Source organism: Neofelis nebulosa, chromosome 8 (genome assembly GCF_028018385.1).
Source record: "Neofelis nebulosa isolate mNeoNeb1 chromosome 8, mNeoNeb1.pri, whole genome shotgun sequence".
In the NCBI taxonomy this organism is placed as follows: domain Eukaryota; kingdom Metazoa; phylum Chordata; class Mammalia; order Carnivora; family Felidae; genus Neofelis; species Neofelis nebulosa.
Genome location: NC_080789.1, coordinates 64,797,651 through 64,823,587, shown reverse-complemented (window position 1 = coordinate 64,823,587; position 25,937 = coordinate 64,797,651). Strand labels below are relative to the sequence as shown.

The window sequence follows — 25,937 nt, the reverse complement described above, 5'->3', positions numbered from 1 at the left end:
CCACTCCATAGAGCAACTCACAACATGGCGGCCAGCGTCCCTCAGAGCAAGATAGGTAGAGAGAACATCAAGAACAAGTCATGGGGCGCCTGGGTGGCTCAGTGGGTTGAGCGACCGACTTCATGATCTCACGGTTTGAGAGTTTGGGCCCCGCACTGGACTCTGTGCTAACAGCTCGGAGCCCGGAGCCTGCTTGGGATTCTGTGTTTCCCCCGCTCATGCTCTGTCTCTCTCTGTCTCAGAAATAAACATTTAAAAAAAAAAAATTTTTTTTTTAACGTACATTTATTTTTGAGACAGAGAGAGACAGAGCATGAACGGGGGAGGGGCAGAGAGAGAGGGAGACACAGAATCTGAAACAGGCTCCAGGCTCTGAGCCGTCAGCACAGAGCCCGACGCGCGGCTCGAACTCACGGACCGCGAGATCATGACCTGAGCCGAAGTCGGCCGCTTAACCGATTGAGCCACCCAGGCACCCCCCAACTTTTTTTTTTTAAAAGAGCAAGTCACAATCTTTCTATAACCTAATCTTGGAAAGGATGGCCCATTACCTCTGCCACTTTCTATATGCTAGAAACATGTCACTAAATCCAGCTAACCCTATAGGCAGTGGGCGGGGGGGCGGGGGGGCAATGATTAAACAAGGGTGTGACTACCAGGAGAAGGAGGATTGGAGGTCATTTTGGAGGCTGCCTACCTCTGCGGATGGGCGTGATCCCACAAAGAAAGGAAGTGATAGAAGGTACAGAAGAGTGAAGATCTAGAAAATGCAGAGGAAATCCAGGTGCAGGACCTTTGCAGTTACTGGCCCATTGCATTTTTCATTGCCCTTTCATGACTTGGCTACGTGCACCTGTTTTTGATCAGAATCTGTAAAAGAATGTGTTGCATCCCTGTTAACTGTCACACCAAGACCTGTCATTTGACTTGCTTTCAAAGCCAGTCTGGTCACATTCCCCCCATACAGAGAAATATACCCTGTGTTTCTCCCCTTTCAAGTATCACCTTCCACTAAGATATTTGGGGAATAGGAAGTTTGTTTCTTGTCTGCCCCTGGGTCAGTTCATGCTGCAACTTGTTTCACTCCAATATGCACCCTCCCCATTTCAGCGTGCCCCTGATCTGTTCCCTTTCCCATGTGTCACCACCTGTAAGCCCCCACTAATAGCCTCCTTTGATTTTTAAAAAAAGTTTTTTTAATGTTTATTTATTTTTGAAAAGAGAGAGACAGAGCATGAGCAGGGGAGGAGAAAGAAAGAGGGAGACACAGAATCCCAAGCAGGCTCCAGGCTCTGAGCTGTCAGCACAGAGCCCAACGCGGGGCTCGAACTCACAGTCCGTGAGATCATGACCTGAGCTAAAGTCAGACGCTTAACCAACTGAGCCACCCAGGCACCCCTGGCCTCCTTTGATTTATTGCTGCCAACCATGACGACCTCAGAAAGATAATATGAGCAAGGTGGCTGTCCTTTTACTGACCCATACTTTAATTCCTCACCAGGTGACCAACCTCCTAGACTAACCACAGCCCACATTGTTCCCTTGTTACTGACAGTGTGGGATTAAGAGAAGCAGCCTTGGGGCGCCTGGGTGGCTCAGTCAGTTAAGCGTCCGACCTCAGCCAGGTCACGATCTCGCGGTCTGTGAGTTCGAGCCCCGCATCAGGCTCTGGGCTGATGGCTCGGAGCCTGGAGCCTGTTTCCGATTCTGTGTCTCCCTCTCTCTCTGCCCCTCCCCCGTTCATGCTCTGTCTCTCTCTGTCCCAAAAATAAATTAAAAACGTTGAAAAAAAAAATTTAAGAGAAGCAGCCTTCAGCACAGCTCAAGATAGCAACAATAAAACAATTTAAAACCAAACATTGGATCATTACTGTTTTAAAAACCCTGGGTCAACCCACCACAGTGAAACTCTCCTAGATCTCTTTTGGGCTCAGGCCTGGCCTTCTGCCATATTATTGGGCTGCCTGCTTCTTTCCTCCCTCTTCCCCAGCTTCCTTTGCACACTGAAAATTTTCTCGTAAGTTCTGCCGAGCAATCAATGCCTTTACTCTTAAGTAGGAAGCAGGCTCCAGGCTGACTACTGCATATCCAAAAGCTGTATTAAATGACTCTGCTAAAGGGAAGAGGGCCACACATGTTGATTCTGGACTTTAAAACAAAATCAAATCAAATACAAAACCAGGAAGAAGGCTTTAACTTAATTTTTGTCTTACATATCCTGATCAAAAATTTTAAGGCATGGCTTCTCTCTTTTGTCTCTGTAAGATAATAGAAAACAGTAAAAACAATAATAAAATTACACACACACACACACACACACATTACATTAGCATTATTGTGATGGTAAATTTGATGTATCAACTTGACTAGACTAAGGGATGCCCAGATAGCTGGTAAAACAGTATTTCCGGGTGTGTCCATGAGAGTGTTTCTGGAAGAGATCAGCATTAAGTCAGTAGACCCAGTAAAGATCTGCCCTCACCAATGTAGGCGGGTGTCATTCAGTCCAATCCACTGAGGGCCCAAATAGAACAAAGAGGTGGAGGAAGGGTAAATTCCCCCTTTCACCTTGACTTGGGACATCCATCTCTCCTGGACTCCCACACCAGAGCTCCTGGTTCTCAGCTCTTTGGGTTTGGACTGACTGATACCACTGGTCTTCCAAGTTCTCTAGCTTGCAGATGGCCTATCATGGGATTTCTCAGTCTCCTTAATTGCGTGTGAACCAATTTCCATAATAAATATATTATCTCTACATATCCTGTTGGTTCTGTTTCTCTGGGGAAATATGCATGGATATATGTCCATGCCTTTGTTTATGCTGTACCATTAGCCCAGCTGGTCTTCACTACATCTCCTTCCTCTTCTTCATCTTCCCCCTCAATCTAGGCCCAGCTCACAACCCCCTCCTTCAGGGACCTTCCCAGACTGCCACAGCCCACATCAATCCCTTGCGTCTGAATTTGTACTAGGTTTGGGTGTCATAGTTTATTTCTTTGTTCCCCAGGTGATTTTCTCTGCTAGCCAAGTTACAAAGTTCCCTGGGTCAGAGGCTGTGATATTTATTTCAGGACAGGTGCATAATGTGAGGTTAATACCTACTTGTTCAGTGGATCAGTTAACTGGTGCCACTTATCTTGTCCTCTCCCCACAGTGTTTGGAATGTCAAAGGTCATCTCAGGGGTTCTGATAGGGGTCAGGAATAACACATCTCTCAGGCTTGGGACTGAAGTGAGTGAGAGAGAGAAAGAGAGCGAGCAAGCGAGCAGTTACCATCCGGCAGTTTTTGTCAACTTTGCAGGTCCTGCAATTTGATTTTATCAGCTCACCCTGAGGTGACCACTTGAAAGCAAACTACTACAAAACACGTATCACAGAAATTGGGTTCCCCAGTGGCCATATTACCTCGGCTCCCCACCTTGCGTTTGCTTTGTTTTCTGCTTTCCCTCTCCCCTTCCCAGCTTCCGCGCCTCAGTTTAGCTGCCCTGACTTCTGGAAGCCTTCCGGGCCCTACAAGTCTGAGCTAGCAGTGCCCAGGGGCCCTGCACGTCCCCTCCCACAACAGTGGCCCAACTGTACTGTACGAGCGCAGTGGATCTGGCCAATGAATGAAGGCTCGGATCCGGCGAGGGCAGCACTCCTCAGGTGCGTCTGCCCCGTGAGTGGAAGCCAACGGGCACAGCCCCATCCGGGCCACTCCGCCAGCCTCGCTGGCCTCCTGCCCCTGGCCACCCCGGTGTGCTGGGGTCTCCCGCTCTGCATGCCCGCACACCCAGTCTCCTAGACTGCGGCCAGCCAATGCACACCCGCGTCTCTTAGGCCGTGGCCCATCGGCGCACTGCCCCCCATCTCCTAGGCCACGGCCCACCTGTGCACCGCGCCCCCTCCCCAGGCCGCGGAGCACCTGTGCCCCCCACCCCTGTCTCCTAGCCCGCGAAGCGCCTGCGCACCCCCGTCTCCCAGCCCGCGGCCCACAGCCGACAGACAGGAAATGCCTGCCGCCATCTTGTGCGCCAGGAGTTTCAAAATGGGGCTGCGGCTCCTGAGTGCAGCTCTGCTGTTTGTGGGCAGCGCTCTCCCGTACGCAGCGCACTACTCACTCTCTGAAAGGACGGGACACGGCCCCCGGCAGGAGCAGGTGGCTGCCCCGGGGTGGCCTGAGGCCCCGCGAGCAAGGCGGAGGGCACCCCAGGCCCGGGAGGAGGGAGCCGCAGACGAAGAGGGCAGTATCTGTTCATTCCTCTCTTTGGACGGTGTCCTGTGCGTCTTCCCCACCTCTGTAGTGTTTGGATTTGGGTCCCTCCCTTTCTGTCGTTCCAACTGTCTTTAAAACGTACAGACCTAAGCAGTCCATTCGTGACAGGGTAGTAGTCGTTGTAACACAAACGCCATAGGCTTTTGTGGCGCATCTGTGTATGTTCAAAACACTGAGGTTTGTCTTTCCCATTTTAATGATTAATTAAGGATTTAGTGGATTCAGGGTCGAAAAGGCCCGTAGGTGACCTTTTCATACTACACTTGAGAAAAATTAACCTAACAAGTTAAATACAAGTATTGTAACTTGTAGCCCGTGATTCATCAGTCCCAGGCTCTCTAATTGCCATTCTGCACAGGAAACAATGTGATACCTGGTCAAAGAAACCTATCTCATTTAGAGGAATAGAGTTTAAAATTAATGAATTGCGTTGATCTAACGCCCATTTGCAAGTGATCAGTTAAGCCTGTTTGTCTTAACGCTCCTTTAATTTTTTTTTTTTCCCAGAAGATGGGCATGCCTTAGGCATCCAGCTTGCTATATCCATCTTTTAAATAGGAATTTAAAAGATTGGTGTGTTAAGATTAGGAAGTAGTGCGTATTATTAGATGTTCAGTCCAAATAATATATGACTTTTATTTTTAGACTGTGGAACAGCACCACTTGCAGATGCATTGAAAGGGTCTCGGATTATAGGGGGCACAGAAGCTCAAATTGGTGCATGGCCATGGCTAGTTAGCCTGCAGATCCAATCAGGCAAAATTCTTGCTCACATATGTGGGGGAAGCTTAGTGAAAAGTAAGTGGGTCCTCACGGCTGCCCACTGCACTAAGGACACTAGGTATGTATTCAAAACTCAATTCCTATTTTTTCTTCTCTGAGGGAGTATTTTATTTTATTTATTTATTTTAAATGTTTTTATTTATGTTTTTGAGACAGAGAGAGACAGAGCATGAGCAGGGGAGGGGCAGAGAGAGAGGGAGACACAGAATCCGAAGCAGGCTCCAGGCTCTGAGCTGTCAGCACAGAGCCCGACGCGGGGCTTGAACTCACAGACTGTGAGATCATGACCTGAGCTGAAGGTGGACGCTCAGCCGACTGAGCCACCCAGGCGCCCCTCTGAGGGAGTATTTTAAAGTAGTAGAGGACCATTTTATTTCAGTCATGTTCAGTTAAGCTGTGTGTTTACAAATAGCCATAATGCTTTACATGTAGCACACTATTTATTGACGTGAATCCTATAAATCAGAAGTCAACACACTTTCTGCAAAGATAGCAAAAGTTTTAAGGACTCTGTCACAACTACTCAACTCTGTCGCTATAGAACCAAAGTAGCCATAGACAGTACAACTGAATAAGTGTGCTGTGATCCAATAACTTACTTATGAACACTAAAATTTGACAAAATACTATTGGGGGAGAGTCCCAACCATCTAAAAGTATAAAAAACATTCTTTGTTCGTGGGCTATACAAAAATAGGAGACAGGTAGATTTGGACTATGGGTTGGAGTTTGTCGGACATTGCTTTGAATACTGACAATTTTCTTTTAGCTTTTACAATTATATTGCAACCATGTGCTTGTCTTTCTCATGATTGGATCATGAGTTTTTTAAGAACAAGAGCTACATGTTTTATTTTGTATTCCTTGGACTAATATAGGATTTGGCCTACTTTATAGAAGACCTAATAAATGTTTATTGATTCTATGGGTGATGTCAGTCTTAGAGAAATAGGATTTAGCACAGTTAGAATAGAACTTCATGACCCTCATAACCATTTTATACGAAGCTCTAAGAAAAATATTTTGGGAAACGATGGTACCTGTCATATAACGTCCCTTGAGCTGTTTGGCTTTTTTAAAAAAATTTTTTTTCATGTTTATTTTATTTTTGAGAGAGACAAACTGTGATTGGAGGAGGGGCAGAGAGAGGAGACACAGAATCTGAAGCAGGCTCCAGGCTCTGAGAGCTGTCAGCACAGAGCCCAGTGTGGGGCTTGAACTCACGAGCAGTGAGATCATGACCTGAGCCAAAGTCAGCGCTTAACTGACTGAGCCACCCAGGCGCCCCTGTAGTTTTTCATTTATAACAGAACAGATCTCTTGGAGAAGAATGAAAAGTCTTTAAAAGGGACTAACAAGTTCAAAATTCAGTTGGGGGCAACTGGCCTGATGGGGTACATAAGGTTTTAGTCTGTGTACTACATTTTTTGTAAGTAAGCTCTATGCCCAACGTGGGGCTTGAACTCATGACCCTGAGACCAACTGAGCCAGCCAAGCGCCCCGGTATACTAAATTTTTGAAACATGCATTTCAGTTCCATAAATTGGCTTTTTGAGTAACAGAGGTAGAAAAATAGTAAGATACTAAGGTATAAACCAAACGTGGAGATCTAGAAAAAAAGTTTCAGAGTTAGGAATCAATTCTGTTCTTTCAAGGGTGAGTGCTTTACAATTGTTTTCTAACATGCTATCTTTAAAAACTGCTTTTCCGCAGCATTCAGACCTCAAATCAAGGGAGGAAAACCCTGGTTGATATGGTTTGAAGATTCTTGGAAAAGCTTTTCTTGCCTACCAAGTCCTGACATCGTGCTTTTTACTGGTCTAGTCCTTTGACACAGTAGGAAGAAAAATGAGTTTAGATTGAGGAGACCTGTATCCTAGTTTTCCACTGACACTCTGGTGCTGAGGCTTTAAGGAAGTTTCCAAAACCTACCAGATGTATGACCTTGGTCAAATAATATAGCTTTGTTACACTGTCATAGAATCTTAGAGTTCAAAGAGGCATTTTCAAGGTCTGGTTCATTCCTCTGTCCTGTATTTGAATCCTTCTTACAATATCGAAGTAAGAGGCTGTCGGGTCTGAAATAATGATTGCTTCAATGTGCTGAGCCAGGCATCTTTTCGTACTTAATTTTACCAACGTTTGCAACCATTCTTTGCTGTAGGGAGACCCTGAGACTTAAGCATTAAGTACCTTGCTCATGGCTAGAGAGCAACAAAATCAGGGATCAAATCCAGGTTTGTCAGAATGAAAACTCACACATGTAACCGGAACTACAGCATACGGCTCTCTACTTGAAACATTTCTTACGATGATGCACTGCTACCTTAGGAGGAATCTCACTTCTTTTTTGGACAGCTCTAATTCTTAGAAAGCTTTTCTTATGTTAAAATAAGTGCCTTGATTTTTTTATCTGCTTTCTGACGCCAGATATATTGAATCTAGCTCTTCGAGGATACTGTTCATATTCCACTTAACGTTTCTCAAGGCTAAATCTCATTGATGTTTTTACTTCTGCACTCGACATTTACTGGATATATGTTATCTGCTAGGGGCTGGGCTGGGTGCTGAGGAAGCAGACATTACTGGGGCATAATCTCTACTTTTCAGAAGCGCCCCCTCTGTCAGAGGACTAACTTTGCCACCTTTTATTCCGGTTCCTCCTCATTATGTTGCACCGTCAACGATCCCTTATTCCTTCTTATAAGTCATTTAGCAAAGACTTGCTCTGAGATTAAGTACTAAGGATGTTAAATATAATTCTGTTAAAAAAAAAAAAAAAAGCCCTCCCAGTAACCCACTGAGGTAGATAGCTATTATTATCTCTGTTTTACGCCTGAAGAACCCAGAGAGCAGAGCGATTTAGTAACTTGCCCAAGATCACACTGCTGTTAAATAGCAGCCACCTGATTTCAAGCCAGTTCTCAAATCTGTGCTGTTTCATTATACCTCAATGTTGCTTTAGTATTTTTTCAACCTCTCTCTGGTTTCTTTCCTGTAATCCTTACACGTGTTTAGGTCACTCCACCATTATTTAAAAACCCAAGCAACCTACCGATTAACCCTACCTGTTCCTGTTCTTCCCTTCACTGTTAAACACTCTGAGAGACCCCCTTTTGCTTCCTCTGCATTGACTCATAAGATCCCAATTGCAGTCTGATATCTGGGGCCAAATCACACTGTTAAAGATCCCCCCCCGCCGTGCCAAATCCAATGACTTCTTGTTAGTCCCCATCTTATTTGATCTTTTTTTTTTTTTTTTTAAGTTTCTTTATTTATTTTTGAGAGAGAGAGTGTGTGTGTGCAAGCGGGGGAGAGGCATAGAGAGGGAGGGAATCCCAAGCAGGCTCTGCACTGTCAGCACAGAGCCTGACGCAGGGCTCAAATTCACGAACCGTGTGAGATCATGACCTGAGCCGAAACCATGAGTTGGATGCTTAACCGACTGAGCCCCGCAGGGGTGCCTCCTATTTGATCTTTATAGCATGTGGCAAAGTTGACCGCTGCTCTCCTCGAAACGATCTGTTTCCTTGATTTCTTTTTTTTCTTTCTTTTTTTTTTCTTGATTTCTAAGTCACCGCCTCTTTTTTCTTTTCTCCTTTTCCTTGATGAGTCTGTCATTGTCTAAATGGCAGTATTTCTAGAGTTCCCCTTGTTATCCTTTTGCCTTATCATCTGTACTCTTTGCTGGAGATGTCCCGTCTACTTCTGTTTCAGTAATCACCATGTACTGGAAACAGCCAAGTCTCTCCAGGGGAGTCATGTTTCCAGTTCTCTGCTACACATTTATACTGGAGTTGCGATCTCAACAAGTCCGAAAATGAATTTTAAAAAATCTTTCCTCTACAACCCTGTTCCTTCTCGATTCTTTCACATAACACCATCACTCATGGCTCCATTACCTAGAATTAGCTCTCTCTGCACAGTAGCTCTTAAATTTGTTTCTTGTCTCCCAGTATCCCACACTGATTAGAAATCGATTCAGAACATCAGTCTCCATGTGCCTAGCTCATCGCTTACACTGCTTAACACTTACACTACTACTATGGTAACTATCCTAATGCGTGTGAAGTGTATCTCACGGTGGCTTTTGTGTTTTGTCTTTCTGTTTTTGTCTTTGTATTTTTCTCAGAGCGGGCAAGAGTGGGAGTGGGGGGCAGGGGTAATGGGAGAGGGGGCAGGGCGGGGAGAGGGAGAGAGAATCCCAAGCAGGCTCCACACCCCACGTGGAGCCCAACTTGAGGCTCAATCTCACACCCTGAGATCATGACCTGAGCTGAAATGAAGAGTCGTTTCCGCATTTGGTGCTTAACCGACTGAGCCACCCAGGCGCCCCTCACTGTGGTTTGGATTTACATTTCCCTAATAACTAGTGATGTTGAGCACCTTTCAATGTGCTTATTGGCCATGTGTATATCTTCCCTGAAGAAACATGTATTCAATCCTTTGCCCATTTTTAATTAGTATTTTTGCTGAGCTGTAGGAATGTTTTTTTATATTCTTGATATCAGTCCCTTATCAAATACAGGATTTGCAAATATTTTCTCTCATTCTGTGGTTTGTCTTTTCACTCGTTCATAATGATCTTTGATGCACAAAAGTTTTTAATCTTAAAGACGTCCTATTTATGGGGCGCCTGGGTGGCTCAGTCGGTTAAGCCTCCAACTTCGGCTCGGGTCAGGATCTCGTGGTATGTGAGTTCGAGCCCCACGTCGGGCTCTGTGCTGACTGCTCAGAGCCTGGAGCCTGTTTCAGATTCTGTGTCTCCCTCTCTCTCTCTGACCCTCCCCCGTTCATGCTCTGTCTCTCTCTGTCTCAAAAATAAATAAACGTCAAAAAAAAAAAAAAGACGTCCTATTTATTTATTTATTGTTACCTGTTTTTTTGGTGTCATATCCAAGAAATCATTGCCAAATCCAATACCGTGAAAGTTTCCTCCTGTGTCTTCTTCTAGGAGTTTTTTTGTTTTACTGTTATAGTTAGGCCTTCATCTGTTTTGGTTTAATTTTTGCATGTGGTGTAAGGTAAGTGTCCAATTCATTCTTTTGCATGTATATACACAACTTTGCCAGCAAAATTTGTTGAAAAGGGCTGTCTTGTCCCAGTGAATTGTCTTGACACTTCTGTTGAAAATCATTTGAGCCCATACGCAAGGGTGTATTTCTGGGCTTTCGATTCTTTTCAACTGGTGTGTGTGTGCCTGCCAGTACGATACTGTTTTGACTATTGTAGCTTTGCAGTAGGTTTCAAGTCTGGAAATGGGAGTCCTCCAACTAGAGTCTTCTTTTTCAAGATTATTTTGGCTATTTGGGGTCCCTTGACATTCTGTGTGAATTTAGGATGGGCTTTTCTATTTCTTCAAAAAAAAATCATTGGGATTTTTATAGGGGTTGCATTGAATCTATAGATTGCTTTGGGTAATTACTGTCATCTTAACAATATTAAGTTTTCCAGTCCATGAGCACAGAATCTCTTTCCACTTATTCATGTCTTCTTTAATTTCAGCAATGTATACATTTCAGTATACAGCCTGGGTCGTGTGTTTTTGTTTTTGTTTTTTTTACTATTATTTGAGAGTGAAAGAAAGCAGGGGGAAGAAAAGAAAGAGAGGGGGAGGAAGAGAGAGAAAGAGAATGAATCTCAAGCAGACTCCACGCTCAGCACAGAGCCTTATGTGGGGCTTGATCCCATGCTGGGATCATGACCTGAGACAAAATCAAGAGTTGGATACTCAACCAACTGAACCACCTAGGTGCCCCTACAGCCTGTTTTGTAATCTTATGGTCTGAATATAAACTGAAGCAAGGAATATAAGTTGAGTAAGTTTGGAAAAGAAAAGACCATTATTTCAAAGTAGCTCAAAGCAGTGATTTCTTTTTACACAAAATAGAACTAGGGCTTTACAATTTTTTGGTAAACTTTCTAGAGGTTACCTAACCCACTTTTAGGATAGCTGAATATCTTCTATTTCCTTGGGAGAAATTCTAGGAAGTAGAATTGCAGAGTAAAATACAATGCAAATTTTATAGGCTATTGATACATGCTGGCAAAGTACCCATCTGTTTATACGTCCCGCATGAATAAGAGTTGTTTTGTTTTGGTGACTTTTGTTTATCCTGAGCATTATACACACACACACACACACACACACACACACTCATAAACTTGGCCAGTTTGAAGGATGAAAAGGAATTTCAGCATTTGTAAACAACAGCCTATAAAGTAAAAGGTCCTCCTTCCCAGTCCAATTCCAGATGAACAACTATTAAATTCTTAAGGTTTTAATTGTTGATTTTGACCTACAGAAAACATTTTGGTTTTTTACTTGTTCTGTTTTTGTTTTTTTAAGATTGTCAAGATCCATAACTGCATCCTGTTTTATATATTTAGAATGTCGTGCTTGATCAAGTCCTTTTTCCTATGTATGCTATGTATTTCCTATCAATGCTATGTATTCACCTACATTTTCTTCCTAGTTTTTTATAATTCTCATGCTAATTTCATATCCAAAGATTTCATTCTAAAATTTCAAAAATTTACAAAAGTAGAAGGAATAGTTTAGTGAATTCCATGTACCTAGCATCCAGCTTCCAGTTATCAACTCTTACCTGATCTTATTTCATTTTTATCCCCACCAACTCCTCCCCCCTTCAATTATTTGGAAGCAAATCTCAGACAGATCACTTTATGTATCTCTAAAACGAAGATGTTATTTAAAAGATTTCTGCATTAAAAAAGATTTTTGCATTTAAATAATTAATCCATTTGGGGTTTATTTTACTGTTTAATGTTTTTCAGAGATTTAATTTTATCTCACTTTTCAAACTAGTTAGTTTAGCTAGATGTCCCCATACCATCTATCAAGTACATCATTCTTTTGTCCACTGGTAAGAAGTGATACCTTAATCATATATTAAAGTCTCATGTACTTAAATCTGTCTTAGGACCTCTGTCCCACTGATCTTTTTCTCCTTTCCTATGGCATGATATTTTGGCTCTTATTTGATGTGACTTCACGTACATGAAAGTAAGATTCAATTTTTCTGATTACCCTGAGAAAAACAAAAACTAGTGGGAGATGAAGAATACTTACTTAATAAACATGTTTATAACAACATTTATTCTCTTTCAGAGATCCTTTAATGTGGAGAGTTGTGATTGGAACTAATAACATACATGGAGGTCCTCCATACTCGAAGAAGATAAAAGTTAAAGCAATCATTATCCATCCAGATTTCAATTTGGAAACTTATGTAAATGATATTGCGCTTTTTCATTTAAAAAAAGCAGTGAGGTATAATGACTATGTTCAGCCTATTTGTCTACCTTTTGATGTTTTCCAAACGCTGGACCAAAACACGAAGTGTTTTATAAGTGGCTGGGGAAGAACAAAAGAAGAAGGTAATTATAGTCTGAATTTTATGTGTATATTTTTTTCCTGATTATTAGAGAGGATGAACCCTTCTATACATGTATCTCTTTATATCATGAGCTTGAGCAATTAGTCTTTATAAACCATTGAAAAGGAAATGTTCTTTTTTTTCTTGTTTTTCTTTTTTGTGGGAAAGATGAAATTATCTTCCAAAGCAGAAATAGAGACTTTCTCTGGTTATACCTGCCAAGACCCTTGAACCTCTAGACATTCTCAGAGAGGATGAGAGAGAGGTTTTAAGTGTTTCTGTTGTTCCAGCTCTGCAACAGAATGGCTTATCTTTTTATTAAATTTTTTTTATGTTTATTTATTTTTGAAAGACAGAGAGCACAAGAAGGGGTAGGGCGGAGAGAGAAGGGGACACAGAATCTGAAGCAGGCTCCAGGCTCTGAGCTGTCAGCACAGAGCCTGACGCGGGTCTCGAACTCACAAACCGCGAGATCATGACCTGAGCCGAAATCGGACGCTCAACCGACGGAGCCACCCAGGCGCCCCCAGAATGGCTTATCGTAATTAGCTTCTGGCTATAAGGGATCAAATTTAGGGTCCTTTTTACTTAATGTCCTATTTAGTATCAAGCAGGTTGATTGCCATACATTTTCTTTAGTGCACAAACAGGCACTAATTATTGATTGAACTACTGGGAAGAACAGACAAATGTAGAAACTAGTCTCTGCCTTTGGTGTTAACAATAGCTACTATTTGAGAGCATTTACCGTGTTTTAGGCCCTTTTTCTAAATATATTATTTTCTTTTATCTTCAAAATATTCCTATTAGGAAGTTAATGTTATTATTCCCATGTAACAGACCAGGAATTGTGGATCTTAGAGGTTGAAAAGGTAGGACACAAATTCAGATCTTCCTCATTGTAAAGCCTGAATATATAAGTACTACATTAAGTACAAATTGCCCTCAAAGGAATCCAAATCTAGTTAGCAATACATGATCTCAAGCGTTGAGTCTCTTTTCTATTCCCCACAGAAACTAGCCATTTAAATATGTGTAGATTAGGCGTGCCTGGGTGGTTCAGTCGGTTAAGCGTCCGACTTCAGTTCAGGTCATGATCTCAAAGTTGGTGGGTTCAAGTCCCGCATCGGGCTCTGTGCTGACAGCTCAGGGCCTGGAGCCTGCTTCCGATTCTGTGTCTCCCTCTCTCTCTGATCCTCCCTGCTTGCACTCTATCTCTCTCAAAAATAAATAAAGATGAAAAAAAAATTTTTAAGAAGTAAATAATTAGGTACAGATTAGATAGAATACCAGATAAATGTATGAAAGATCTGTGAATTATTTTTTTTTCCCTCTGAGAATACTGTTTAAACAAGATAAAGAGGTATGGGCTTTAGGACCAAAGACCTAAGTCTAAATCTCAGCCCTGCAGTGTACTAGCTGCATGACCGTGGGCAAGTTACTGACTCTTGAACAACAATTAGAGCAATGATATTGATATAGCAGCAGCTTCCATTTATTCAGGTCTAGGTACTTAATAAAATGCTAAGCACCTTAATGCATTTCTCACTTAATGCCCCCAGTAACACCATGAAAAATACTATGACATGAATGAACTGAGGTTTGAAGACGTGAAGTAAGCTGCCCCAAATTACACAGCTAAGTGAGGAGTAAAAATTCAATCCCAGGTTGGCCAGCTTCAAAACTCATGTGTTTCCACTATATTATATCATCTGTCACAATGTCATATGTATTCATGATCTGTGCGATGAGAGCAATTATACCTGTGAGAGGGGCACACGGGTGGCTCAGTTGGTTAAGCGTCCTACTTCGGCTCAGGTCATGATCTGGCGGTTCATGAGTTTGAGCCCTGTATGGGGCTCTGTGCTGATAGCTCAGAGCCTCGAGCCTGTTTTAGATTCTGTGTCTCCCTCTCTCTCTGCCTCTCCCCCGCTCATGCTCTGTCTCTCTCTCTCTCTCTCTCTCAAAAATAAACATTCAAAAAAAATTGAAAAAAAAAAAAGAAGTGTTAAGATACTGATTAACATTAGATTGAAGCATGAATGGTCAAATTTCAATAATAGAAATAGAAGATACAATGTGTAAACTAGTAGCAAGAAACAAATGGAATAAGAAAATGAAGACAAAATCTTAATAAATCAAGAAATAAGAAGCATAGGAAAAGTGAAAAAAGTAGAAAATATAAAATAAGACAGTAGAAAAAAGCCCAAATATATCCATAATCACAATAAGTGTTAATGGAGCAAACCACTAGTTAAAAGACAGATAATCAGATTAGGGAGTAGGAAATCCAGTTTACCTAAAGGGATAAGTAAAACAATAGTACAGAAATATATCAAGTAAATCCAAATTAAAAGAAAGCTAGTATCACTATGCAAATTGCAGACAAAATAGACTTTAAGACAAAAGAATTATTAGGGATAAAGGAGGTCATTTTTATTTAGAAAAGGTTTAACTCACCAAGACGATAGAGCAATTCTAGACTTCTGAACCTAATAGGACCCAGATAATATTAAGGAGGATTATAGAATTGTAGAATTGTATAGAAAAGTAGAATTGTACAACAAACATTATAACTCCTCTGTGATGGTAGGGAATTTTAATACAACACTATTTTTATTATTAACATACCAAACAGATGAAAACCTAGTAAGTAAAGATTTGGAATATTTGAACAACATAATTAGTAAGCTTGATTTAATAGCCAAATCACTGCTCTCAAAAAGTTAGAGAATTTTACCTTTTCGAGTATAGGTAGAATATTTATAAAAATTGACCACCTTCCGTGGGTTCAAGCCCTGCATCAGGCTCTGTGCTGACAGCTCAAAGCCCGGAGCCTTCTTTGGATTCTGTGTCTCCCTCTCTCTCTGCCCTTCCCTGCTCGCACTCTGTCTCCCTCTCTCTCAAAAATAAACATTAAAAAAATAATAATAAACTGACCAATTAATAGCCCATAAAACAAATCTCGAAGTTCAAAGGGTAAGTACTGTACAAACTATGAACTGTGATTATGAAACAATAAAACAATAAAAGGGATGGGAATTTGGGCTGTGATGGCATGGGGAGGGTGGCAAATCTTCTCCCCCCTCCCCAGATATAAACTGGACAAAATTGCCAAAAGCAGCCATTTCAGGGCCTTGAAAATCAACCAAAGTGCACAACACATTGAGAAATATTTGTTCATCATAAACGGCTATAAACTGGGTAAAAGAGGAATTTGCAGCTTTCTTGTTTGTGGTTGGTCCAAAGTCCCCTCCCATCAGTCAGTGCAATAGTTTTACTAGGGTCATGAAGAACAGAATCTTGTTACCAGAGGAGGTGAACTCTATCTGGAACAGCAGATGAAAATCCTGGCTAACAGCACTCTCAATAAAAAGTAGAAGACTCAGCAAGAGACAAATGGGGAAAACCCACAGCCTCTGCTAGTCCTGGATATGGCCAGCAGAACAGTCAGAAATTTGACAGAAAAATCCTGAAAATGTGAGAGCTCAATAAGCTTTTCAAATATCTTTGGCTGGTTGGGAAACCATACACGTGTCAGGAAAATCTGAGAGAACTCACAATAAAGAGAAAGTCAAAGTAGATTTGAAAACTGACTGGACTTTGAATACAGTCCCCAACCGAAACACAGATTTATTCATCAGCAGCCCAAATCATTGACTGACCCCTAAACTATACAGATACACATGCAAGCCCTATGAAGCTAGGCTAAAGGTAAAAATCAGAATTAAAACACTGAGCAGAAACATCAACAGTCACAACAGACAGAGTCTACAATTTAAGTCCGGGCAAGTTACTTTAAGAATGACAACATTCTTGGGGCGCCTGGGTGGTGCAGTCGGTTAAGCGTCCGACTTCAGCCAGGTCACGATCTCGCGGTCCGTGAGTTCGAGCCCCGCGTCAGGCTCTGGGCTGATGGCTCGGAGCCTGGAGCCTGTTTCCGATTCTGTGTCTCCCTCTCTCTCTGCCCCTCCCCCGTTCATGCTCTGTCTGTCTCTGTCCCAAAAATAAATTAAAAACATTGAAAAAAAGAATGACAACATTTTTTTTTTTTTTTAATTTTAGAGAGAGCATGTGAGCAAGGGAAGGACAGAGGGGGAGAGAGAGAGAGACAGAGAGAGAGAGAATCTTAAGCAAGCTCCACACTCAGTGCAGAGCCTGATGTAAGGCTCAATCCCACCATCCGGGATCATGACCCGAGCTGAAATCACGAGTTGGATACTCAACTGACTGAACCACCCAGGTGCCCCTGACAACAACATTCTTGAGGAAGGAATCAAAATCCAGGGTTGTTACAATATACTATCTAAAATAACAAATTTTCTTTGTTTTTTTTTAAAAAAAATTTTATTTATTTATTTTTGAGAGAGAGAGAGAGAGAGAGAGAGAGAGAGAATGAGCCCATGAAAGCAGGGGAGGGGCAGAGAGGGAGACAAAATCCAAAGCAGGCTCCAGGCTCTGAGCTGTCAACGCAGAGCCCAATGCAGGATTCAAACTCATGAACCATTAGATCATGACCTGAGCTGACATTGGACTCTTAACCAACTGAGCCACCCAGGCGCCCCTAAAATGCCCAATTTTCAACAAAAATATAAGACATACAAAACAAACAAACAAAAAACCCAAAAGTGTCACCTATTCTCAGGTGGGGGAAATGGTCAATAGAACCAGACTCTGTATAGGCTCAGATGTTGAAGCAGATAAAGACTTCAGAGAAGCTCTTTAAAAAATTATTCATTTACTTTAAGAGAAAGAGAGAATGCAAACCAGGTTGGGGGTGGGGAGGGGGAGAGAGGGAGAGAGAGAGAGAGAGAGAGAGAGAGAGAGAGAATGAATCCCAAGCAGGCTTGGTGCTATCAGCACAGTGTCTAACACAGGGCTCGATCTCACGAACCATAAGATCATGACCTGAGCCAAAATCAAGAGTTGGATACTAAACCGATTGAGCTGCCCAGGCACCCCAAAGAAGCTCGTTAGGTGTGCATAAGTCAAAGGAATTAAAGGAAAATGTGATGACAATAATTTACCAAATACGGAATATCTATAGTGAAAGAGTCAATTTCAAAAGAACTGAATAAAAAGTCTAGTGAGATGAAATGGTGCAAGAATCCGTGAACTGAAACACAGCAAAAGAAGTGACCTAACCTGAAGAACACAGAGGAAAAATATTGCAGAAAAAATGAATCCACACTCAGAGACATGTGGCACAACATCAAGTACACCAACATGTGTGCAATGGGATTTCTGGAAGGGGAAGAGAGAGAAGATGGGGAAGAAAAATTAATTCAAAGAAAATATGACCCCAAGCTCCTGAAATTTCATGAAAAACATTTACAAAAGCTCAATGAATCCCCAGTTAAGATTTAAAAAAAAAGAAAGAGGTCCACACCTACATTCACTGTAGCCAACAAAAGAGGTGCAAGGTCTATACATTGAAAACTTCAAGGGGCACCTGGGTAGCTCAGTTAAGCGACCGACTCTTGATTTCGGCTCAGGTCATGATCTCATGGTTCGTGAGCTCAAGCCCCACATTGGGCTCTCTGCTGTCAGCACAGACCCTGCTTCGGAGGCTCACTGTCCCCCTCTCTCCTTACCCCTCCCCTGCCTGTGCGTGCACATAGTGCTCTCTCGCGCTCTCAAAAATAAACATTAAAAAAAAGTAAATATTAAAAAAAAATCTGCAAAACATTACATAAAGAAGACCTAATAAATGAATGTCATACTGATTTGTATTAGAAGATTCATTATTGTTAATACTACAAGTATCTCTAGGTTGACCTATATATTCAATGCAATCGCTATCCATATCCCAGCAAACTTCTTCATACAAATTGACAAACTTAGATGAAAAGGCAAAGGACCTACAATAGCCAAAATTATTTTGAAAAACAACAAGTCTGAAGGAGTTACTCTGATTTCATATAAAACTATAGCCATCAAGACAGCAGGGCATGGGTTTGTTTTCTGTACTGAGAGCATAGAGATCAATAGAACACAATACAGTCCAAAAAAAAAAAAAAAAAGGCGGGGGGGATCCTAACTTACATTTGTGGCCAATTGATTTCTTCATACAAACTTTCTAGAAAAGGCAAACCCATAGTGGCAGTAATCCTATTAGTCATTTTTTGAATGTGGGTTGGAGGTGGGAATTGACCGCACATGGGCATGGGAGGACTCTTTGGAGTGAAGGAAATAGTCTAAAACTAGGTTGTGGTGCCGGTATAAATTTACCAGAAATCATCGAACTGCAAGCCTACAGTGTGAGAATTTTGTTATGTAAATTAAACATTCATGAAGCTTTTTAAAAAATGACAAAGATAATATTTTTTTAAAAAACTCACACATTTAGAAAATTCAAAATACACTACGAAATAACTCCTGTGTCATAACTTTAAATCCTTAGACCTGAACGGTAATGTGTATACTGCACAGAGAAGCTTGAATGTTGCAATTTCAGTGCCACATAAAGGGAAATGTAAAGCTTTAAATACATACACCTTTAGGCTCAAAAATATCAAAGAGTAAATATTTGACCTATTAGAGAAAAAAGGCTAAACACCATGCATTAAATATCCAACTGGAAAAAGTTTAACAGAACATTACATGACCCATAGAAAGAAGAAAAAGAGAAATCGAGATAAGCACAGCAATTCATGAATAGAAAATAGAGTTAGAAAAAAGAGGACCAACAAAGCCAAAATCTAGTTCTTTGAAGAAAAAAAAAAAAAAAAAAAGCAAACCCCGGTGAGACTGATGAGAAAAGGAGAGAAGACACAAATACAAATAAGGTTATGAATTAAAAGATAAGATACTTTAAGCTATGTTAAGTTCTCCATTTTAATACTTAGATAAAATGGATAAATTCCTAGAAAATTCAAAGTAACCCAAACTGACTAAGAATAGTCCTATAAAGAGTAAAGGAGGGGCGCCTGGGTGGCTCAGTCGGTTGACTTGGGCTCAGGTCTGATCTCACAGCTCTTGAGTCTGAGCCCTGCGTTGGGCTCTGTGCTGACAGCTCAGAGCCTGGAGCCTGCTTCAGATTCTGTTTCTCCCTCTCTCTCTGCCCCACCCCTTCTTGCTCTCTGTCTCTCAAAAATGAATAAACACTAAAAAACACTTTTTAAAGAGTAAAGGAAATGATTCAGTAATTATTGTTTTCAAAAATAAAACACCAGAATTCAGAACAAGTGAGTCCTACCTTAATTACCAGAGATAAGCTGTTTAAATTTCATATGAATACTTCCAGAGAATCCAAAAAGAGGGAACCCCTCCTGTTTTTACTAATCAGTTTATGATTAATAAGTATAGTATAGTACAAGAAAGGCCAATATTATAAAGGCAGACATGCCAAACAAATTATAAGCACACTGAATCTATCAAAAATAGTATAAATAGAATTCAACATAACCAAGACAAACGTATCGAAGGAAATTAAGGGTGGTTGGATGTTAGAAGTCTCTTGATATAATCCACCACATTAACTGATTAAAGGATTTTTTAAAACATGATTATTTCAATATGAGCAGAAGAAGCTCTGTTAAAAACATAACAATCTAGGGATGCCTGGGTGGCTCTGGTTAAGCCTCTGACTTCAGTTCCGGTCATGATCTCACGGTCCGTGAGTTTGAGCCCCACACTGGGCTCTGTCCTGACAGCTCAGAGCCTAGAGCCTGCTTCGGATTCTGTGTTTCCATCTCTGTCTCTGTCCCTCCCCTGCTTGCACTCTGTCTCTCTCTCTCTCTCAAAAATAAATAAATGTTAAAAAAAAAATTTTTTTAGGGGCGCCTGGGTGGCGCAGTCGGTTAAGCGTCCGACTTCAGCCAGGTCACGATCTCACGGTCTGTGAGTTCGAGCCCCGCGTCAGGCTCTGGGCTGATGGCTCAGAGCCTGGAGCCTGTTTCCGATTCTGTGTCTCCCTCTCTCTCTCTGCCCCTCCCCCGTTCATGCTCTGTCTCTCTCTGTCCCAAAAAATAAAATAAACGTTGAAAAAAAAAATTTAAAAAAAAAAATAAATAAAAAATAAAAAATAAAAAATTTTTTTTAAACAATAGCAATCCAGACACAGAAGAGAACTTCCTGAACCTGATTAAGGTTATCTACCTCCAGACTACAGCAAACATCATTATTATAAATGAACATGTCTCTTAGAATCAGGAACAATTTCCCCCACAATCACTACTTTTGTCAATATCATAGTAGAGGTTCTAGCAAGTGCAGTCACACTAGAAAAAGATGCAAAACACCTATGACTTAGGTAATAACAAAACACTCACTATTCACAGATGATGGGACTACCTACATTAATACAGTCTACAATACATTGGAATTAAGAGAGTCCAGTAAAGTGTCCAGATATAAAACCAAAATGCCAAAATTGATTTCATTTTTATACACTACCAATAGTTAGGAAATGTAGGGGTGCCTGAGTGGCTCAGTCAGTTAACTTTCTGACTTTGGCTCAGGTCATGATCTTGCGGTTCGTGAGTTCGAGCCCCGTGTTGGGCTCTGGGCTGACAGCTCCGAGCCTGGAGCCTGCTTCAGATTCTGTGTCTGCCTCTGTCTCTCTGCCTCTTCCCTGCTGGGACTCTGTCTCTCGAAAATAAATAAACATGAAAAAAAAAAAAAAGAATCAGGAACAGAAACAAACCCCAGATCTTTTGATCTGCAGATATTTAAAAAAATTGTTAGGAAATGTAATTTTCAAAGTTAATAAATGTCACACCCACAAGGATGTCTATAATCCAAAGTTAGACGGGAACGAGCGTTGACAAGGATGCAAAGAAATTGGAACCCTCGTGCATTGCTGGTGGGAATATAAAATGGCACAGGTGTTTTGGAGCATAGTTTGGAATATAGTATAAATTAAAATTTATAGTTCCCGTATAATTCCGAACCTCCACTCCTATGTCTATACCCAAGAGAAATGAAAACACATGTCCACACAAACACCTGTACTCAAATGCTCACAGCAGCATTATTCATATTAGAAAAAAAAAAAATCTAAAGATCCATCAACTGATAAATGGATAAACAAAATGTGGTATATTCATACAATGGAATATTATCTAGCCGTTAAAAGGAATGAAGTGTTGGTACCTGCTACATTATACTAAGTGAAATAAGCTTGACATAAAAGCTCACATATTGTACGATTCCATTTGTAGGATGAAATGTCCAGAATGGGCAAATCATAGAGACAAAAAGTAACTTAAAGGAATTAAACTATGAACAATCAGATTATTCTTCCACGATCTTCCTAGGCACACATGCATATATGGATACAACTTTACATAATTGTTGAATCACTTTGGAAAGAAAACCTATTCAACACGAACATTTTATATTGCCGTCAAAATGCCTGCTCTCCAAAATAATTTACTGGTATTTTTTTGTTAATAGGTAATATTACAGATGTGTTACAGGAAGCGGAAGTACATTATATCTCTCGAAAGATCTGTGATTCTGAGAAGAGTTATGGGCAAATAATCCCTAATACCTCATTTTGTGCAGGTGATGAAGATGGAATTTTTGATACTTGCAGGGTAAGACCAAATAATTTTCCTCTGCAATATTTGCTAAAGCTAGAGGGAAACTTGAACAGGCCTTTGATCACTTTCTGCGAAAGTCTTGAATTATCAAATTTAAAGGTACTAAATTCTTTTTTCTCCTTTTAAACTACATTCCAACAATCCAAATCCTATTGCTTTCCTGATTCCTTGGTTTCGTGGTCAACTTCAGGCGGAATTTGTCTTGAATCTTCCTTTTCTTATTACCACCTTTATTGAGATATTAATATACATATGTGTAATTCACCCATTTAAAGTGTATAACTCAACGGGCTTTTAGTGTATTTACAGAGCATCGCAACCATCATCTCAATCTAATTTTAGGACACTTGTCAACCCAAAAAGAAGCCTCTACCCATTATGAATCACTCCCCATTCTCTGCCCACCTGTCCTCAGGCCTAGGCAACCAGTAATCCCTACAGATTTGCCTATTCTGGAAATTTCATATGAATGGAATCATTCAGTATGTTTTGTGATCGGCATCTTTCACTTAACGTAGTGTTTCCAAGGTTCATCCATATTATAGCATGTATTGATACTTTATTCATTTTATTGTTGAATAATATCCCACCATACGGACGTGCCGCATTTTATCCATTCATTAGTCGATGGACACTTGAGCTGTTTCCATTTTTTTGGCTATTGTGAATAATGTTGCTGTACACGTTTGTGTATACGGTTTTTATGTGTGGGTATGTTTTTTATTTCTTCTGGAAATTCCACCTAGGACTGGAATTGTTGGGTCAATGTTTAACATTTTGAAGAACTGCCAAAGCCTATTCCAGATGGCTGCACTATTTTATATTCCTACCAGCAATATGAAAGCTCCAATCTCTCCACATCCTGCCAGGACTTGTTATTGTTTGTCGTCTTTTTTTTTTTTTTTTTTCCTTAATGAGAGAGAGGGAGACACAGAATCTGAAGCAGGCTCCAGACTCTGAGCTGTCAGCACAGAGTCCAACGCGGGGCTCGAACTCCCGAACGAGATCATGACCTGAGCCCAAGTGGGACGCCCAGCTGACTGAGCCACCCAGGCACCCCTATTGTTTGTCCTCTTGACTGTAGCCACCCTCATGGGTGTGAAGGGGTGTTTTTACTGTGGTTTTCATTTGCATTTTCCTAGTGACTAATGATGTTGAGCATCTCTTCATGTGCTTCTTTGCCAGCCATTTGTACATCTTCTTTGGAGGTGTGTCTATTCAAATAGTTTGCCCATTTTAAAACTGAGTTATTTATCTTTTTATTATTGAGTCATCAGCACTTTTTATAGATTTTAGATTCAAGTCTCTCGCCAGATATATGGTTAGCAAATTTTTTCCCCCATTCTGTGGTCTCTCTCTTCATCTCCTTGATGTTACCATTTGTAGCACAGATTTTTATTTTTAGGAAGCCCAGTTTACTTGTCTTTTGGTTTTGTCTCTTGGGCTTTTTGAATCTTTCTTTATTCTACTTCTCAATCAGCACTTCACTCCCAAGCAGAACCCCCATGCTCTACCCTTTTCCTACTCGTTCTGATTTCTGCAATCCAGCGTTTATCTTTCCAGTGTCCTTTTTCTTAAAATTTTTACTGAGTAAAACAGTAGAGAATCAAAATCTAATTGAATCGCATTCATAAGCAAAACATCCTCATTACTGGGGCACCTGGTGACTCAGTCAGTTAAGCGTCCTGCCTCAGGTCTCAGGGCATGATCTCGCGGTTCGTGGGTTCGAGCCCCGCATCGGGCTCTGTGCTGACAGCTCAGAGCCTGGAGCCTGCTTCGGATTCTGTGTCTCCCTCTCTCTCTCTCTGGCCCTCTCCTGCTCCCGTTCTGTCTTTCTCTTCTTGAAAACAAATAAACATTAAAAAAAAATTTTTTAAGCCTCACTATCAAAAGGTAATTACTCATTCAATGCCTACCTTATAGAGAGACACTGAAAACACCTTAGAAATACATTCCTGAATCTTTAGACACTGAAACAGTTCTCTCAAGGTTCTAGTTGTTTTGAGTGATTAACAGTCCTTAGTAATAGTGTTTTGGTGCACCGACAGTCTTGTATAAACTATGACAGACATTCGTTATTGTAACGCTATTGAGAGGCTTAGCCATTTATTCCTGTTACCCCTGCAGCAGCCAACGTTAACACTTGGAAAGATGCCATCTCCTGCAAGATGCCAGTTTGTACGTCTCTTCTAGTGAGCAAACCTTGCACACAACTTCAAGAATCCTTTATCCATTTAAAGTTACACTTTTCACATAGAGCATTAAGCAATAAAAAGTATTCTAGCAGTATTTACAGTATTTTGCACACTACTCCCTAAATTATGTCTCTCCTGAGTAATTATACTAAAACTCCAAACAATTGGATTTATAGTATCCTGGTGCAAGAGCATGCAAATAGGAGGTTTATCTACCAGCTTTATGGTTCCTCTAATTATCAGGCCAGACAGAATGCTTTCTGTCTGAGTTGGAATGTAAAGCTGAAGATCTATGGATCTTTATAACTTGAAGATACATTGAAAATGTATATTGGGGCACCTGGGTGGCTCAGTTGGTTAAGCAATCCGACTTCAGCTCAGGTCATGATCTCACAGTTCATGAGATCGAGCCCCACGTCAGGCTCTGTGCTGACAGCTTGGAGCCTGGAGCTGCTTGGATTCTGTGTCTCCCTCTCCCTCTACTCCTCCCCCGCTCACGCTTGCTCTCAAAAATAAACATTAAAAAATTTATTTATTTATTTATTTATTTATTTATTTATTTATTTTTAATTTTTTTTTAACGTTTATTCATTTTTGAGAGACACAGAGACAGCGTGTGAATGGGGGAAAGGTAGAGAGAGAGGGAGACACAGAATCCGAAGCAGGCTCCAGGCTCCGAGCTGTCAGCACAGAGCCCGATGCGGGGCTCGAACCCACGAACCGTGAGATCATGACCTGAGCCGAAGCCAGACGCTCAACCGACTGAGCCACCCAGGCGCCCCTAAAAAGTTTTTTTAAAGAAAATTTATATTTATATAAATGTCTGATTAATGGGATTAATTTATTAAAGCGTTCCTGTTGTTTAAAGACTACCAGAAGCAACTAACGCTATTTTGGAACTTTTTTAATAGGGTGATAGTGGTGGACCATTAATGTGCTACTTACCAGAACACAGACGATTTTTTGTAATGGGAATTACCAGTTACGGATATGGCTGTGGTCGGAAAAATTTCCCTGGTGTCTATTGTGGGCCCTCCTTCTACCAGCAGTGGCTGACGGATCACCTCTACCGGGCAAGCAGTAAAGGCATGTTTAACGTAAATGTTCTACTTGGACAGGTCCTCATAGCCTCAGGTTCTGTTGTCTTACTGGGAATCCCATAATGAAATTCTGAAGAATCTTTATCTTGCGTCGTGTCCCTTTCCATGTTCCACCTAATGAAACCCATTTATCCTTTTGGCAAGTAATTGCCCGCTTTGCACTTCTCATGTGAACGTTTTTTGCAACAAAAGGATTGTGACATATTAGATATGTTTTCATAAATTTGGCACTGACATGCCTCTTTGACGTCTTTTGATTTTTTTTTAACTTTATAATCATAATTTTGCATTTGGAATTCTTCCCTAGAGTGTGTATGGAATATTCAGTTAAATATATGCTTTATGTATACAAATGCCAAATAATAAAGAGTTTATAATTAAAATGAAAGCTGTTCTTTCTTAAATTAATCAAAACCATTTCCTTTTAAGTTAGATTTTCTTGAAAATTTGATATGCAGCATATATATATATATTTTTGAACTTTTTTTTTCTTAAATTTTTTTTTTAATGTTTTTTATTTATTTTTTTTTTGAGACAGAGAGAGACAGAGCATGAACGGGGGAGGGGCAGAGAGAGAGGGAGACACAGAATCGGAACAGGCTCCAGGCTCCGAGCCATCAGCCCAGAGCCTGACGCGGGGCTCGAACTCACGGACC

General features: G+C 41.0%; 1 protein-coding gene across 1 annotated transcript; it reads left to right on the top strand.

The window, feature by feature from the left end:
- Positions 1–3,441: 3,441 nt before the first annotated feature.
- On the top strand, positions 3,442–25,669 carry TMPRSS12 (transmembrane serine protease 12). Its single transcript, XM_058682231.1, has 5 exons — positions 3,442–4,322; positions 4,889–5,096; positions 12,171–12,439; positions 21,838–21,980; positions 25,093–25,669. Exons 1-5 carry the CDS (start codon positions 3,992–3,994, stop codon positions 25,342–25,344), a joined length of 1,203 nt encoding a protein of 400 aa, XP_058538214.1. The 5' UTR covers positions 3,442–3,991; the 3' UTR covers positions 25,345–25,669.
- Positions 25,670–25,937: the final 268 nt, after the last annotated feature.